This window comes from Heterodontus francisci, chromosome 10 (assembly GCF_036365525.1).
Source record: "Heterodontus francisci isolate sHetFra1 chromosome 10, sHetFra1.hap1, whole genome shotgun sequence".
Classification (NCBI taxonomy): Eukaryota; Metazoa; Chordata; class Chondrichthyes; order Heterodontiformes; family Heterodontidae; genus Heterodontus; species Heterodontus francisci.
The window spans coordinates 124,129,130-124,147,245 of NC_090380.1; the positions used below are offsets into that span (position 1 = coordinate 124,129,130).

At 46.8% G+C, this 18,116-nt stretch overlaps 1 protein-coding gene across 1 annotated transcript in view; it reads left to right on the plus strand.

The window, feature by feature from the left end:
* The window catches only part of ndufv3 (NADH:ubiquinone oxidoreductase subunit V3), a 102,290-nt gene that overhangs the window by 67,052 nt on the left and 17,122 nt on the right, over nt 1–18,116 (plus strand). The window contains exon 3 of the mRNA XM_068041310.1: nt 16,874–16,926. Coding sequence (XP_067897411.1) covers nt 16,874–16,926 — 53 coding nt within the window. The remainder of the gene's footprint in view (nt 1–16,873; nt 16,927–18,116) is intronic.

Here is an 18,116-nt window from a genome sequence, read left to right on the forward strand (position 1 = left end):
CAGTTTGATTAGGGTGGTCAGTGTACAGAGTGATTAGTGTGGTCAGTGTGCAGAGTGATTAGTGTGGTCAGTGTGCAGTGTGATTAGTGTGGTCAGTGTGCAGAGTGATTAGCGTGGTCAGTGTGCAGAGTGATTAGCGTGGTCAGTGTGCAGAGTGATTAGCTTGGTCAGTGTACAGTGTGATTAGTGTGGTCAGTGTGCAGAGTGATTAGTGTGGTCAGTGTACAGAGTGATTAGTGTGGTCAGTGTGCAGAGTGTTTAGTGTGGTCAGTGTGCAGAGTGATTAGGGTGGTCAGTGTGCAGAGTGATTAGTGTGGTCAGTGTGCAGAGTTATTAGTGTGGTCAGTGCAGAGAGTGATTAGTGTGGTCAGTGTGCAGAGTGATTAGTGTGGTCAGTGTACAGAGTGATTAGTGTGGTCAGTGTACAGAGTGATTAGTGTGCAGAGTGATTAGTGTGTTCAATGTGCAGAGTGATTAGTGTGGTCAGTGTACAGAGTGATTAGTGTGGTCGGCGTGCAGTGTGATTATTGTGGTCAGAGTCCAGAGTGATTAGTGTGGTCAGTGTGCAGACTGATTAGTGTGGTCAGTGTGCAGAGTGATTAGTGTGGTCAGTGTGCAGAGTGTTTAGTGTGGTCAGTGTACAGAGTGATTAGTGTGGTCAATGTGCAGAGTGATTAGTGTGGTCAGTGTACAGAGTGATTAGTGTGTTCAATGTGCAGAGTGATTAGTGTGGTCAGTGTCCAGAGTGATTAGTGTGTTCAATGTGCAGAGTGATTAGTGTGGTCAGTGTACAGAGTGATTAGTGTGGTCGGCGTGCAGTGTGATTAGTGTGGTCAGTGTGATTAGTGTGGTCAGTGTACAGAGTGATTGGTGTGGTCGGTGTGCAGAGTGATTAGTGTGTTCAATGTGCAGAGTGATTAGTGTGGTCAGTGTGCAGAGTGATTAGTGTGGTCGGCGTGCAGTGTGATTAGTGTGTTCAGTGTGCAGAGTGATTAGTGTGGTCAGTGTACAGAGTGATTAGTGTGGTCGGCGTGCAGTGTGATTAGTGTGGTCAGTGTGATTAGTGTGGTCAGTGTACAGAGTGATTAGTGTGGTCGGTCTGCAGAGTGATTAGTGTGGTCAATGTACAGAGTGATTAGTGTGTTCAATGTGCAGAGTGATTAGTGTGGTCAGTGTACAGAGTGATTAGTGTGGTCAGTGTACAGAGTGATTAGTGTGTTCAATGTGCAGAGTGATTAGTGTGGTCAGTGTACAGAGTGATTAGTGTGTTCAATGTGCAGAGTGATTAGTGTGGTCAGTGTACAGAGTGATTAGTGTGGTCGGCGTGCAGTGTGATTAGTGTGGTCAGTGTGATTAGTGTGGTCAGTGTACAGAGTGATTAGTGTGGTCCGTGTGCAGAGTGATTAGTGTGTTCAATGTGCAGAGTGATTAGTGTGGTCAGTGTACAGAGTGATTAGTGTGGTCGGCGTGCAGTGTAATTAGTGTGTTCAATGTGCAGAGTGATTAGTGTGGTCAGTGTACAGAGTGATTAGTGTGGTCGGCGTGCAGTCTGATTAGTGTGGTCAGTGTGATTAGTGTGGTCAGTGTTCAGAGTGATTAGTGTGGTCAGTGTACAGAGTGATTAGTGTGGTCGGTCTGCAGAGTGATTAGTGTGGTCAATGTACAGAGTGATTAGTGTGTTCAATGTGCAGAGTGATTAGTGTGGTCAGTGTACAGAGTGATTAGTGTGGTCAGTGTACAGAGTGATTAGTGTGGTCAGTATACAGAGTGATTAGTGTGTTCAATGTGCAGAGTGATTAGTGTGGTCAGTGTACAGAGTGATTAGTGTGTTCAATGTGCAGAGTGATTAGTGTGGTCAGTGTACAGAGTGATTAGTGTGGTCGGCGTGCAGTGTGATTAGTGTGGTCAGTGTGATTAGTGTGGTCAGTGTACAGAGTGATTAGTGTGGTCGGTGTGCAGAGTGATTAGTGTGGTCAGTGTACAGAGTGATTAGTGTGGTCAGTGTGCAGTGTGATTAGTGTGGTCAGTGTACAGAGTGATTAGTGTGGTCAGTGTGCAGAGTGATTAGCGTGGTCAGTGTACAGTGTGATTAGCGTGCTCAGTGTAGAGAGTGATTAGCGTGGTCAGTGTGCAGAGTGATTAGTGTGCAGAGTGATCAGTGTGGTCAGTGTGCAGAGTGATCAGTGTGGTCAGTGTACAGAGTGATTAGTGTGCTCAGTGTGCAGAGTGATTAGCGTGGTCAGTGTGCAGAGTGATTAGTGTGGTCAGTGTGCAGAGTGATTAGTGTGGTCAGTGTACAGAGTGATTAGTGTGTTCAATGTGCAGAGTGATTAGTGTGGTCAGTGTACAGAGTGATTAGTGTGTTCAATGTGCAGAGTGATTAGTGTGGTCAGTGTACAGAGTGATTAGTGTGGTCGGCGTGCAGTGTGATTAGTGTGGTCAGTGTGATTAGTGTGGTCAGTGTACAGAGTGATTAGTGTGGTCGGTGTGCAGAGTGATTAGTGTGGTCAGTGTACAGAGTGATTAGTGTGGTCAGTGTGCAGTGTGATTAGTGTGGTCAGTGTACAGAGTGATTAGTGTGGTCAGTGTGCAGAGTGATTAGCGTGGTCAGTGTACAGTGTGATTAGCGTGCTCAGTGTAGAGAGTGATTAGCGTGGTCAGTGTGCAGAGTGATTAGTGTGCAGAGTGATTAGTGTGGTCAGTGTGCAGAGTGATCAGTGTGGTCAGTGTGCAGAGTGATTAGCGTGGTCAGTGTGCAGAGTGATTAGCGTGGTCAGTGTGCAGAGTGATTAGTGTGGTCAGTGTACATAGTGATCAGTGTGGTCAGTGTGCAGAGTGATCAGTGTGGTCAGTGTACAGAGTGATCAGTGTGGTCAGTGTACAGAGTGATTAGTGTGGTCAGTGTGCAGAGTGATTAGTGTGCTCAGTGTGCAGAGTGATTAGCGTGGTCAGTGTGCAGAGTGATTAGTGTGGTCAGTGTGCAGAGTGATTAGTGTGGTCAGTGTGCAGAGTGATTAGCGTGGTCAGTGTGCAGAGTGATTTGTGTGGTCAGTGTACATAGTGATCAGTGTGCAGAGTGATCAGTGTGGTCAGTGTACAGAGTGATTAGTGTGGTCAGTGTGCAGTGTGATTAGTGTGGTCAGTGTGCAGAGTGATTAGTGTGGTCAGTGTGCAGAGTGATTAGTGTGGTCAGTGTGCAGAGTGATTAGTGTGGTCGGTGTACAGAGTGATTAGCGTGGTCACTGTGCAGAGTGATTAGCGTGGTCAGTGTACAGAGTGATTTGTGTGGTCAGTGTACAGAGTGATTTGTGTGGTCAGTGTACAGAGTGATTCGTGTGGTCAGTGTGCAGAGTGATTAGTGTGGTCAGTGTATAGAGTCAATAGTGTGGTCAGTGTATAGAGTAATTAGTGTGGTCAGTGTACAGAGTGATTAGTGTGGTCAGTGTGCAGAGTGATTAGTGTGGTCACTGTCCTGAATGATTAGTGTGGTCAGTGTGCAGTGTGAATAGAGTGGTCAGTGTGCAGAGTGATTAGTGTGGTCAGTGTGCAGAGTTATCAGTGTGGTCAGTGTACAGAGTGATTAGTGTGGTCAGTGTGCAGTGTGATTAGTGTGGTCAGTGTGCAGAGTGATTAGTGTGGTCAGTGGACAGTGTGATTAGTGTGGACAGTGTGCAGAGTGATGAGTGTGGTCAGTGTGCAGAGTGATCAGTGTGGTCAGTGTACAGTGTGATCAGTGTGGTCAGTGTCCAGAGTGATCAGTGTGGTCATTGTGCAGTGTGATCAGTGTGGTCAGTGTGCAGTGTGATTAGTGTGGTAAGTGTGCAGAGTGATTAGTGTGGTCAGTGTGCAGAGTGATTAGTGTGGTCGGTGTACAGTGTGATTAGTGTGGTCAGTGTGCAGTGTGATTAGTGTGGTCAGTGTGCAGAGTGATTAGTGTGGTCAGTGTACAGTGTGATTATTGTGGTCAGTGTACAGTGTGATTAGTGTGGTCAGTGTACAGAGTGATTAGTGTGGTCAGTGTACAGAGTGATTCGTGTGGTCAGTGTGCAGTGTGATTAGTGTGGTCAGTGTACAGAGTGATTAGTGTGGTCAGTGTACAGAGTGATTAGTGTGGTCAGTGTGCAGCGTGATTAGTGTGGTCAGTGTGCAGAGTGATTAGTGTGGTCAGTGTGCAGAGTGATTAGTGTGGTCAGTGTACAGTGTGATTAGTGTGGTCAGTGTACAGTGTGATTAGTGTGGTCAGTGTACAGTGTGATTAGTGTGGTCAGTGTACAGAGTGATTAGTGTGGTCAGTGTACAGAGTGATTCGTGTGGTCAGTGTGCAGTGTGATTAGTGTGGTCAGTGTACAGAGTGATTAGTGTGGTCAGTGTGCAGAGTGATTAGTGTGGTCAGTGTGCAGCGTGATTAGTGTGGTCAGTGTGCAGAGTGATTAGTGTGGTCAGTGTGCAGAGTGATTAGTGTGGTCAGTGTACAGTGTGATTAGTGTGGTCAGTGTACAGTGTGATTAGTGTGGTCAGTGTACAGTGTGATTAGTGTGGTCAGTGTGCAGAGTGATTAGTGTGGTCAGTGTGCAGAGTGATGAGTGTTGTCAGTGTGCAGAGTGATTAGTGTGGTCAGTGTCCAGAGTGATTAGTGTGGTCAGTGTCCAGAGTGATTAGTGTGGTCAGTGTGCAGAGTGATTAGTGTGGTTAGTGTGCAGAGTGATTAGTGTGGTCAGTGTGCAGTGTGATTAGTGTGGTCAGTGTGCAGTGTGATTAGTGTGGTCAGTGTTCAGAGTGATTAGTGTGGTCAGTGTGCAGAGTGATTAGTGTGGTCAGTGTGCAGTGTGATTAGTGTGGTCAGTGTGCAGAGTGATTAGTGTGGTCAGTGTGCAGAGTGATTAGTGTGGTCAGTGTGCAGTGTGATTAGTGTGGTCAGTGTACAGAGTGATTAGTGTGGTTAGTGTACAGAGTAATTAGTGTGGGTCAGTGTACAGAGTGATTAGTGTGGTCAGTGTACAGAGTGATTAGTGTGGTCAGTGTGCAGTGTGATTAGTGTGATCAGTGTACAGTGTGATTAGTGTGATCAGTGTGCAGAGTGATTAGTGTGGTCAGTGTACAGAGTGATTAGTGTGGTCAGTGTACAGTGTGATTAGTGTGGTCAGTGTACAGTGTGATTAGTGTGGTCAGTGTGCAGAGTGATTAGTGTGGTCAGTGTGCAGAGTGATTAGTGTGGTCAGTGTACAGAGTGATGAGTGTTGTCAGTGTGCAGAGTGATTAGTGTGGTCTGTGTCCAGAGTGATTAGTGTGGTCAGTGTGCAGAGTGATTAGTGTGGTCAGTGTGCAGTGTGATTAGTGTGCTCAGTGTGCAGAGTGATTAGTGTGGTCAGTGTGCAGTGTGATTCGTGTGGTCAGTGTGCAGAGTGATTAGTGTGGTCAGTGTGCAGAGTGATTAGTGTGGTCAGTGTGCAGTGTGATTAGTGTGGTCAGTGTACAGAGTGAATAGTGTGGTCAGTGTACAGAGTAATTAGTGTGGTCAGTGTGCAGTGTGATTAGTGTGCTCAGTGTACAGAGTGATTAGTGTGGTCAGTGTGCAGTGTCATTAGGGTGGTCAGTGTACAGAGTGATTCGTGTGGTCAGTGTGCAGTGTGATTAGTGTGGTCAGTGTACAGAGTGATTAGTGTGGTCAGTGTGCAGTGTGATTAGTGTGGTCAGTGTACAGAGTGATTAGTGTGGTCAGTGTGCAGAGTGATTAGCGTGGTCAGTGTACAGTGTGATTAGCGTGCTCAGTGTAGAGAGTGATTAGCGTGGTCAGTGTGCAGAGTGATCAGTGTGCAGAGTGATTAGTGTGGTCAGTGTGCAGAGTGATCAGTGTGGTCAGTGTGCAGAGTGATTAGCGTGGTCAGTGTGCAGAGTGATTAGTGTGGTCAGTGTACATAGTGATCAGTGTGCAGAGTGATCAGTGTGGTCAGTGTACAGAGTGATTAGTGTGGTCAGTGTGCAGAGTGATTAGTGTGCTCAGTGTGCAGAGTGATTAGCGTGGTCAGTGTGCAGAGTGATTAGTGTGGTCAGTGTGCAGAGTGATTAGCGTGGTCAGTGTGCAGAGTGATTTGTGTGGTCAGTGTACATAGTGATCAGTGTGGTCAGTGTGCAGAGTGATCAGTGTGGTCAGTGTACAGAGTGATTAGTGTGGTCAGTGTGCAGTGTGATTAGTGTGGTCAGTGTGCAGAGTGATTAGTGTGGTCAGTGTGCAGAGTGATTAGTGTGGTCAGTGTGCAGAGTGATTAGTGTGGTCAGTGTGCAGAGTGATTAGTGTGGTCAGTGTACAGAGTGATTAGCGTGGTCACTGTGCAGAGTGATTAGCGTGGTCACTGTGCAGAGTGATTAGCGTGGTCAGTGTACAGAGTGATTTGTGTGGTCAGTGTACAGAGTGATTTGTGTGGTCAGTGTACAGAGTGATTCGTGTGGTCAGTGTGCAGAGTGATTAGTGTGGTCAGTGTATAGAGTCAATAGTGTGGTCAGTGTATAGAGTAATTAGTGTGGTCAGTGTACAGAGTGATTAGTGTGGTCAGTGTGCAGAGTGATTAGTGTGGTCACTGTCCTGAATGATTAGTGTGGTCAGTGTGCAGTGTGAATAGAGTGGTCAGTGTGCAGAGTGATTAGTGTGGTCAGTGTGCAGAGTTATCAGTGTGGTCAGTGTACAGAGTGATTAGTGTGGTCAGTGTGCAGTGTGATTAGTGTGGTCAGTGTGCAGAGTGATTAGTGTGGTCAGTGGACAGTGTGATTAGTGTGGACAGTGTGCAGAGTGATGAGTGTGGTCAGTGTGCAGAGTGATCAGTGTGGTCAGTGTACAGTGTGATCAGTGTGGTCAGTGTCCAGAGTGATCAGTGTGGTCATTGTGCAGTGTGATCAGTGTGGTCAGTGTGCAGTGTGATTAGTGTGGTAAGTGTGCAGAGTGATTAGTGTGGTCAGTGTGCAGAGTGATTAGTGTGGTCGGTGTACAGTGTGATTAGTGTGGTCAGTGTGCAGTGTGATTAGTGTGGTCAGTGTGCAGAGTGATTAGTGTGGTCAGTGTACAGTGTGATTAGTGTGGTCAGTGTACAGTGTGATTAGTGTGGTCAGTGTACAGAGTGATTAGTGTGGTCAGTGTACAGAGTGATTCGTGTGGTCAGTGTGCAGTGTGATTAGTGTGGTCAGTGTACAGAGTGATTAGTGTGGTCAGTGTACAGAGTGTTTAGTGTGGTCAGTGTGCAGAGTGATTAGTGTGGTCAGTGTGCAGCGTGATTAGTGTGGTCAGTGTGCAGAGTGATTAGTGTGGTCAGTGTGCAGAGTGATTAGTGTGGTCAGTGTACAGTGTGATTAGTGTGGTCAGTGTACAGTGTGATTAGTGTGGTCAGTGTACAGTGTGATTAGTGTGGTCAGTGTGCAGAGTGATTAGTGTGGTCAGTGTGCAGAGTGATGAGTGTTGTCAGTGTGCAGAGTGATTAGTGTGGTCAGTGTCCAGAGTGATTAGTGTGGTCAGTGTGCAGAGTGATTAGTGTGGTTAGTGTGCAGAGTGATTAGTGTGGTCAGTGTGCAGTGTGATTAGTGTGGTCAGTGTGCAGTGTGATTAGTGTGGTCAGTGTTCAGAGTGATTAGTGTGGTCAGTGTGCAGAGTGATTAGTGTGGTCAGTGTGCAGTGTGATTAGTGTGGTCAGTGTGCAGAGTGATTAGTGTGGTCAGTGTGCAGAGTGATTAGTGTGGTCAGTGTGCAGTGTGATTAGTGTGGTCAGTGTACAGAGTGATTAGTGTGGTTAGTGTACAGAGTAATTAGTGTGGGTCAGTGTACAGAGTGATTAGTGTGGTCAGTGTGCAGTGTGATTAGTGTGGTCAGTGTACAGAGTGATTTGTGTGGTCAGTGTGCAGTGTGATTAGTGTGGTCAGTGTACAGAGTGATTAGTGTGGTCAGTGTGCAGTTTGATTAGGGTGGTCAGTGTACAGAGTGATTAGTGTGGTCAGTGTGCAGAGTGATTAGTGTGGTCAGTGTGCAGTGTGATTAGTGTGGTCAGTGTGCAGAGTGATTAGTGTGGTCAGTGTGCAGAGTGATTAGCGTGGTCAGTGTGCAGAGTGATTAGCGTGGTCAGTGTGCAGAGTGATTAGTGTGGTCAGTGTGCAGAGTGATTAGTGTGGTCAGTGTGCAGAGTGATTAGTGTGCAGAGTGATTAGGGTGGTCAGTGTGCAGAGTGATTAGTGTGGTCAGTGTGCAGAGTTATTAGTGTGGTCAGTGCAGAGAGTGATTAGTGTGGTCAGTGTGCAGAGTGATTAGTGTGGTCAGTGTACAGAGTGATTAGTGTGGTCAGTGTACAGAGTGATTAGTGTGCAGAGTGATTAGTGTGGTCAGTGTGCAGAGTGATTAGTGTGGTCCGTGTGCAGAGTGATTAGTGTGGTCAGTGTGCAGAGTGATTATTGTGGTCAGAGTCCAGAGTGATTAGTGTGGTCAGTGTGCAGACTGATTAGTGTGGTCAGTGTGCAGAGTGATTAGTGTGGTCAGTGTGCAGAGTGTTTAGTGTGGTCAGTGTACAGAGTGATTAGTGTGGTCAATGTGCAGAGTGATTAGTGTGGTCAGTGTACAGAGTGATTAGTGTGTTCAATGTGCAGAGTGATTAGTGTGGTCAGTGTCCAGAGTGATTAGTGTGTTCAATGTGCAGAGTGATTAGTGTGGTCAGTGTACAGAGTGATTAGTGTGGTCGGCGTGCAGTGTGATTAGTGTGGTCAGTGTGATTAGTGTGGTCAGTGTGCAGAGTGATTGGTGTGGTCAGTGTACAGAGTGATTAGTGTGTTCAATGTGCAGAGTGATTAGTGTGGTCAGTGTACAGAGTGATTAGTGTGGTCGGCGTGCAGTGTGATTAGTGTGGTCAGTGTACAGAGTGATTAGTGTGGTCAGTGTGCAGAGTGATTAGTGTGGTCAGTGTACAGAGTGATTAGTGTGGTCAGTGTGCAGAGTGTTTAGTGTGGTCAGTGTACAGAGTGATTAGTGTGGTCAATGTGCAGAGTGATTAGTGTGGTCAGTGTACAGAGTGATTAGTGTGTTCAATGTGCAGAGTGATTAGTGTGGTCAGTGTCCAGAGTGATTAGTGTGTTCAATGTGCAGAGTGATTAGTGTGGTCAGTGTACAGAGTGATTAGTGTGGTCGGCGTGCAGTGTGATTAGTGTGGTCAGTGTGATTAGTGTGGTCAGTGTACAGAGTGATTAGTGTGGTCGGTGTGCAGAGTGATTAGTGTGTTCAATGTGCAGAGTGATTAGTGTGTTCAATGTACAGAGTGATTAGTGTGGTCGGCGTGCAGTGTGATTAGTGTGTTCAATGTGCAGAGTGATTAGTGTGGTCAGTGTACAGAGTGATTAGTGTGGTCGGCGTGCAGTGTGATTAGTGTGGTCAGTGTGATTAGTGTGGTCAGTGTTCAGAGTGATTAGTGTGGTCAGTGTACAGAGTGATTAGTGTGGTCGGTCTGCAGAGTGATTAGTGTGGTCAATGTACAGAGTGATTAGTGTGTTCAATGTGCAGAGTGATTAGTGTGGTCAGTGTACAGAGTGATTAGTGTGGTCAGTGTACAGAGTGATTAGTGTGTTCAATGTGCAGAGTGATTAGTGTGGTCAGTGTACAGAGTGATTAGTGTGTTCAATGTGCAGAGTGATTAGTGTGGTCAGTGTACAGAGTGATTAGTGTGGTCGGCGTGCAGTGTGATTAGTGTGGTCAGTGTGATTAGTGTGGTCAGTGTACAGAGTGATTAGTGTGGTCGGTGTGCAGAGTGATTAGTGTGTTCAATGTGCAGAGTGATTAGTGTGGTCAGTGTACAGAGTGATTAGTGTGGTCGGCGTGCAGTGTGATTAGTGTGTTCAATGTGCAGAGTGATTAGTGTGGTCAGTGTACAGAGTGATTAGTGTGGTCGGCGTGCAGTGTGATTAGTGTGGTCAGTGTGATTAGTGTGGTCAGTGTTCAGAGTGATTAGTGTGGTCAGTGTACAGAGTGATTAGTGTGGTCGGTCTGCAGAGTGATTAGTGTGGTCAATGTGCAGAGTGATTAGTGTGTTCAATGTGCAGAGTGATTAGTGTGGTCAGTGTACAGAGTGATTAGTGTGGTCAGTGTACAGAGTGATTAGTGTGGTCAGTGTACAGAGTGATTGCTGTGTTCAATGTGCAGAGTGATTAGTGTGGTCAGTGTACAGAGTGATTAGTGTGTTCAATGTGCAGAGTGATTAGTGTGGTCAGTGTACAGAGTGATTAGTGTGGTCGGCGTGCAGTGTGATTAGTGTGGTCAGTGTGATTAGTGTGGTCAGTGTACAGAGTGATTAGTGTGGTCGGTGTGCAGAGTGATTAGTGTGGTCAGTGTACAGAGTGATTAGTGTGGTCAGTGTGCAGTGTGATTAGTGTGGTCAGTGTACAGAGTGATTAGTGTGGTCAGTGTGCAGAGTGATTAGCGTGGTCAGTGTACAGTGTGATTAGCGTGCTCAGTGTAGAGAGTGATTAGCGTGGTCAGTGTGCAGAGTGATTAGTGTGCAGAGTGATTAGTGTGGTCAGTGTGCAGAGTGATCAGTGTGGTCAGTGTGCAGAGTGATTAGCGTGGTCAGTGTGCAGAGTGATTAGCGTGGTCAGTGTGCAGAGTGATTAGTGTGGTCAGTGTACATAGTGATCAGTGTGGTCAGTGTGCAGAGTGATCAGTGTGGTCAGTGTACAGAGTGATTAGTGTGGTCAGTGTGCAGAGTGATTAGTGTGCTCAGTGTGCAGAGGCATTAGCGTGGTCAGTGTGCAGAGTGATTAGTGTGGTCAGTGTGCAGAGTGATTAGCGTGGTCAGTGTGCAGAGTGATTTGTGTGGTCAGTGTACATAGTGATCAGTGTGGTCAGTGTGCAGAGTGATCAGTGTGGTCAGTGTACAGAGTGATTAGTGTGGTCAGTGTGCAGAGTGATTAGTGTGGTCAGTGTGCAGAGTGATTAGTGTGGTCAGTGTGCAGAGTGATTAGTGTGGTCAGTGTGCAGAGTGATTAGTGTGGTCAGTGTGCAGAGTGATTAGTGTGGTCAGTGTGCAGAGTGATTAGTGTGGTCAGTGTACAGAGTGATTAGCGTGGTCACTGTGCAGAGTGATTAGCGTGGTCAGTGTACAGAGTGATTTGTGTGGTCAGTGTACAGAGTGATTTGTGTGGTCAGTGTACAGAGTGATTCGTGTGGTCAGTGTGCAGAGTGATTAGTGTGGTCAGTGTATAGAGTCAATAGTGTGGTCAGTGTATAGAGTAATTAGTGTGGTCAGTGTACAGAGTGATTAGTGTGGTCAGTGTGCAGAGTGATTAGTGTGGTCACTGTCCTGAATGATTAGTGTGGTCAGTGTGCAGAGTGAATAGAGTGGTCAGTGTGCAGAGTGATTAGTGTGGTCAGTGTGCAGAGTTATCAGTGTGGTCAGTGTACAGAGTGATTAGTGTGGTCAGTGTGCAGTGTGATTAGTGTGGTCAGTGTGCAGAGTGATTAGTGTGGTCAGTGGACAGTGTGATTAGTGTGGACAGTGTGCAGAGTGATGAGTGTGGTCAGTGTGCAGAGTGATCAGTGTGGTCAGTGTACAGAGTGATCAGTGTGGTCATTGTGCAGTGTGATCAGTGTGGTCAGTGTGCAGTGTGATTAGTGTGGTAAGTGTGCAGAGTGATTAGTGTGGTCAGTGTGCAGAGTGATTAGTGTGGTCGGTGTACAGTGTGATTAGTGTGGTCAGTGTGCAGAGTGATTAGTGTGGTCAGTGTGCAGAGTGATCAGTGTGGTCAGTGTGCAGAGTGATTAGCGTGGTCAGTGTGCAGAGTGATTAGCGTGGTCAGTGTGCAGAGTGATTAGTGTGGTCAGTGTACATAGTGATCAGTGTGGTCAGTGTGCAGAGTGATCAGTGTGGTCAGTGTACAGAGTGATTAGTGTGGTCAGTGTGCAGAGTGATTAGTGTGCTCAGTGTGCAGAGGCATTAGCGTGGTCAGTGTGCAGAGTGATTAGTGTGGTCAGTGTGCAGAGTGATTAGCGTGGTCAGTGTGCAGAGTGATTTGTGTGGTCAGTGTACATAGTGATCAGTGTGGTCAGTGTGCAGAGTGATCAGTGTGGTCAGTGTACAGAGTGATTAGTGTGGTCAGTGTGCAGAGTGATTAGTGTGGTCAGTGTGCAGAGTGATTAGTGTGGTCAGTGTGCAGAGTGATTAGTGTGGTCAGTGTGCAGAGTGATTAGTGTGGTCAGTGTGCAGAGTGATTAGTGTGGTCAGTGTGCAGAGTGATTAGTGTGGTCAGTGTACAGAGTGATTAGCGTGGTCACTGTGCAGAGTGATTAGCGTGGTCAGTGTACAGAGTGATTTGTGTGGTCAGTGTACAGAGTGATTTGTGTGGTCAGTGTACAGAGTGATTCGTGTGGTCAGTGTGCAGAGTGATTAGTGTGGTCAGTGTATAGAGTCAATAGTGTGGTCAGTGTATAGAGTAATTAGTGTGGTCAGTGTACAGAGTGATTAGTGTGGTCAGTGTGCAGAGTGATTAGTGTGGTCACTGTCCTGAATGATTAGTGTGGTCAGTGTGCAGAGTGAATAGAGTGGTCAGTGTGCAGAGTGATTAGTGTGGTCAGTGTGCAGAGTTATCAGTGTGGTCAGTGTACAGAGTGATTAGTGTGGTCAGTGTGCAGTGTGATTAGTGTGGTCAGTGTGCAGAGTGATTAGTGTGGTCAGTGGACAGTGTGATTAGTGTGGACAGTGTGCAGAGTGATGAGTGTGGTCAGTGTGCAGAGTGATCAGTGTGGTCAGTGTACAGAGTGATCAGTGTGGTCATTGTGCAGTGTGATCAGTGTGGTCAGTGTGCAGTGTGATTAGTGTGGTAAGTGTGCAGAGTGATTAGTGTGGTCAGTGTGCAGAGTGATTAGTGTGGTCGGTGTACAGTGTGATTAGTGTGGTCAGTGTGCAGTGTGATTAGTGTGGTCAGTGTGCAGAGTGATTAGTGTGGTCAGTGTACAGTGTGATTAGTGTGGTCAGTGTACAGAGTGATTCGTGTGGTCAGTGTGCAGTGTGATTAGTGTGGTCAGTGTACAGAGTGATTAGTGTGGTCAGTGTACAGAGTGTTTAGTGTGGTCAGTGTGCAGAGTGATTAGTGTGGTCAGTGTGCAGCGTGATTAGTGTGGTCAGTGTGCAGAGTGATTAGTGTGGTCAGTGTGCAGAGTGATTAGTGTGGTCAGTGTACAGTGTGATTAGTGTGGTCAGTGTACAGTGTGATTAGTGTGGTCAGTGTGCAGAGTGATTAGTGTGGTCAGTGTGCAGAGTGATGAGTGTTGTCAGTGTGCAGAGTGATTAGTGTGGTCAGTGTCCAGAGTGATTAGTGTGGTCAGTGTGCAGAGTGATTAGTGTGGTTAGTGTGCAGAGTGATTAGTGTGGTCAGTGTGCAGTGTGATTAGTGTGGTCAGTGTGCAGTGTGATTAGTGTGGTCAGTGTTCAGAGTGATTAGTGTGGTCAATGTGCAGAGTGATTAGTGTGGTCAGTGTGCAGTGTGATTAGTGTGGTCAGTGTGCAGAGTGATTAGTGTGGTCAGTGTGCAGAGTGATTAGTGTGGTCAGTGTGCAGTGTGATTAGTGTGGTCAGTGTACAGAGTGATTAGTGTGGTTAGTGTACAGAGTAATTAGTGTGGGTCAGTGTACAGAGTGATTAGTGTGGTCAGTGTGCAGTGTGATTAGTGTGGTCAGTGTACAGAGTGATTTGTGTGGTCAGTGTGCAGTGTGATTAGTGTGGTCAGTGTACAGAGTGATTAGTGTGGTCAGTGTGCAGTTTGATTAGGGTGGTCAGTGTACAGAGTGATTAGTGTGGTCAGTGTGCAGAGTGATTAGTGTGGTCAGTGTGCAGTGTGATTAGTGTGGTCAGTGTGCAGAGTGATTAGCGTGGTCAGTGTGCAGAGTGATTAGCGTGGTCAGTGTGCAGAGTGATTAGCGTGGTCAGTGTACAGTGTGATTAGTGTGGTCAGTGTGCAGAGTGATTAGTGTGGTCAGTGTGCAGAGTGATTAGTGTGCAGAGTGATTAGGGTGGTCAGTGTGCAGAGTGATTAGTGTGGTCAGTGCAGAGAGTGATTAGTGTGGTCAGTGTGCAGGGTGATTAGTGTGGTCAGTGTACAGAGTGATTAGTGTGGTCAGTGTACAGAGTGATTAGTGTGCAGAGTGATTAGTGTGGTCAGTGTGCAGAGTGATTAGTGTGGTCCGTGTGCAGAGTGATTAGTGTGGTCAGTGTGCAGAGTGATTATTGTGGTCAGAGTCCAGAGTGATTAGTGTGGTCAGTGTGCAGACTGATTAGTGTGGTCAGTGTGCAGAGTGATTAGTGTGGTCAGTGTGCAGAGTGTTTAGTGTGGTCAGTGTACAGAGTGATTAGTGTGGTCAATGTGCAGAGTGATTAGTGTGGTCAGTGTACAGAGTGATTAGTGTGTTCAATGTGCAGAGTGATTAGTGTGGTCAGTGTCCAGAGTGATTAGTGTGTTCAATGTGCAGAGTGATTAGTGTGGTCAGTGTACAGAGTGATTAGTGTGGTCGGCGTGCAGTGTGATTAGTGTGGTCAGTGTGATTAGTGTGGTCAGTGTACAGAGTGATTAGTGTGGTCGGTGTGCAGAGTGATTAGTGTGGTCAGTGTACAGAGTGATTAGTGTGTTCAATGTGCAGAGTGATTAGTGTGGTCAGTGTACAGAGTGATTAGTGTGGTCGGCGTGCAGTGTGATTAGTGTGGTCAGTGTACAGAGTGATTAGTGTGGTCAGTGTGCAGAGTGATTAGTGTGGTCAGTGTACAGAGTGATTAGTGTGGTCAGTGTGCAGAGTGTTTAGTGTGGTCAGTGTACAGAGTGATTAGTGTGGTCAATGTGCAGAGTGATTAGTGTGGTCAGTGTACAGAGTGATTAGTGTGGTCAGTGTCCAGAGTGATTAGTGTGTTCAATGTGCAGAGTGATTAGTGTGGTCAGTGTACAGAGTGATTAGTGTGGTCGGCGTGCAGTGTGATTAGTGTGGTCAGTGTGATTAGTGTGGTCAGTGTACAGAGTGATTAGTGTGGTCGGTGTGCAGAGTGATTAGTGTGTTCAATGTGCAGAGTGATTAGTGTGGTCAGTGTACAGAGTGATTAGTGTGGTCGGCGTGCAGTGTGATTAGTGTGTTCAATGTGCAGAGTGATTAGTGTGGTCAGTGTACAGAGTGATTAGTGTGGTCGGCATGCAGTGTGATTAGTGTGGTCAGTGTGATTAGTGTGGTCAGTGTTCAGAGTGATTAGTGTGGTCAGTGTACAGAGTGATTAGTGTGGTCGGTCTGCAGAGTGATTAGTGTGGTCAATGTACAGAGTGATTAGTGTGTTCAATGTGCAGAGTGATTAGTGTGGTCAGTGTACAGAGTGATTAGTGTGGTCAGTGTACAGAGTGATTAGTGTGTTCAATGTGCAGAGTGATTAGTGTGGTCAGTGTACAGAGTGATTAGTGTGTTCAATGTGCAGAGTGATTAGTGTGGTCAGTGTACAGAGTGATTAGTGTGGTCGGCGTGCAGTGTGATTAGTGTGTTCAATGTGCAGAGTGATTAGTGTGGTCAGTGTACAGAGTGATTAGTGTGGTCGGCGTGCAGTGTGATTAGTGTGGTCAGTGTGATTAGTGTGGTCAGTGTTCAGAGTGATTAGTGTGGTCAGTGTACAGAGTGATTAGTGTGGTCGGTCTGCAGAGTGATTAGTGTGGTCAGTGTGCAGAGTGATTAATGTGGTCGGTGTACAGAGTGATTAGTGTGGTCGGGGTGCAGAGTGATTAGAGTGGTCGGTGTGCAGAGTGATTAGTGTGGTCAGTGTGATTAGTGTGGTCAGTGTACAGAGTGATTAGAGTGTTCAGTGTGCAGAGTGATTAGAGTGGTCGGTGTGCAGAGTGATTAGTGTGGTCAGTGTGATTAGTGTGGTCAGTGTACAGAGTGATTAGAGTGGTCAGTGTGCAGAGTGATTAGAGTGGTCGGTGTGCAGAGTGATTAGTGTGGTCGGTGTGCAGAGTGATTAGTGTGGTCGGTGTGCAGAGTGATTAGTGTGGTCAGTGTGATTAGTGTGGTCAGTGTGCAGAGTGATTAGAGTGGTCAGTGTGCAGAGTGATTAGAGTGGTCGGTGTGCAGAGTGATTAGTGTGGTCAGTGTGATTAGTGTGGTCAGTGTGCAGAGTGATTAGAGTGGTCAGTGTGCAGAGTGATTAGAGTGGTCGGTGTGCAGAGTGATTAGTGTGGTCGGTGTGCAGAGTGATTTGATGTCCTTTGTTTTGGTTTGGCGTCCCAAATGCGGGTCGGCGGCTGTCACGTAGATCTTCCCAGAACAGTTGCTGCCAGGTGAAGTTGAAGATAGGTTTGGGTCGGCTTTCCAAGGGATGCAGCAACAGGAGGTTTCATTTAGGTCTTCCAGCAGGAAGGCAGTAACAAGGTTTCAAGACCCACACATTCAATGCAAGGTTCCTTCAAATGTAGGAGGAAAAAGCAAACACACTTGTTGCAGGATTTCTCTTCAAGAGAAAGAGATGAGCTGTCATTTCCTGGCAGGTCAAGAAGCAACTGTTCTTTAAACAGTTCAAATTGAAACTAAAAGTTTCCAGAATGTAAGCCTCCTGCCAACCATAAATCTTGGCTTGTCGCTTCTTTGTAAACATCTCTTCAAGTCAAAAACAACCCTTGCTGGGTTATTTGAAAACAGGTGCCTTCCATTAACTTGTTTATAGTTCAAACTCAGTCCAAACCTTCTGTTGGCCTGCTTTTTAAAAAAAATCCAAAGTTCCAGCATTTATGGAATCCTTTTCAGTTTTAAAACACACATTCTCAAAATTTAGTGATTATTATGGAAACACTCGTAACATTAGCAACAAAATGCAGTGCATTTGCTGACCCTTCGCTGTCTGTCATACAGGAGCTGAGGCTGGTGAGGAGTCCAGCAGAGATTCCCATATTCAAGCTGCAGAGGTAACCAGCATAGAACGAGAAAGCCTCTTATCCAAGAAAACAGTGCTGCTCTTTCCCAGGAAAAATCCTGGCCCATCACCATTATTGGGAGAGGCTCTCAGCTCAGCGCCAAGAATTCCTGAAGATGGTGAGAGCTCAGCAGCAGCTAGTCACTCAAGTAGCAGCAGAGAGTCTGAGGGAGAGTCCAGCTCCGACTCCAGTTCAGACTCAGATGAGGAAACTGTGACTGAAGATGCTGTAAAGACGCCAGTTGAACTTCCAAAGCGTGAATCTGTCTACTGCACCCCAGCCAGGAGTGCTGACCGGATAAGGTATAAGAAAGAAGTGGATCAGGGAGGTCTGGTCAGCAAGCCAGAGGAAATATCTCGAGCTGTCAAAGCCCCAGTCTCCAAGGACTCAACTCCCACAGAGATCAAAAGGGAAGAGAGAGAGCCTCAAGCTGCCTGCCTGGAGACGATAGCAGAGGGGAACCGCGTGATGCCGAGCAGTGAAATCTGTGCTGGGGCCAAAGCCACAGTAACAACACCACGATCAAGTCCTCTACCAAAAGCTATTTCCATAACCCAAGAAACCACAGCAAGCATCTCGCCAAAAGAATGGGTGCCCCCAGTGCAGAGTGGGATGCTGGAACCAGAGAACGAGTCAGCTGAGGAGATAACTCCAGAACCTGCGGCCGCAGCTTTAGCCGAGGTTCTATACACACCACAGGGTACTCAGCAGTTTAATCTCCACCTCATGTATGGTGGATGTTAACTGATGCTCACTGTCTGCAGTCAGGGAAGAGTGAGAGCAGCATCCATAACTCAGCAGTCTACATATGAAGAGATTTAGAGAGCACCTCGTACAAGCTTTTACAGTACTATGAGGACACTCACTGTTAGACTATCTAAAGGGAATGTGAGCAGAGCTGGAGAATGAGTGGAGAGTTAAGCAACAATTTGCAAGTTTGGGATCAGAAGGGATTTTAGTGGGATACTCTCAACTTAATGCTGTGCACATTAGCATCCCTCCAACTTCGTGAGAGGTGACGACTTTGAGTAGCAACAGGGCTGAGGGGGAACGGGTTCAGAGGTGAATGAGTTCTGTGTGGATTCAGAAGGGTGACAGCGAGAGGCACTCGGGAAGTTTACTGTTGGGTCAGGTGACATATTCTGGGGCTTTGCTTGGTTCCTGTTTGATAGCAGGAATAA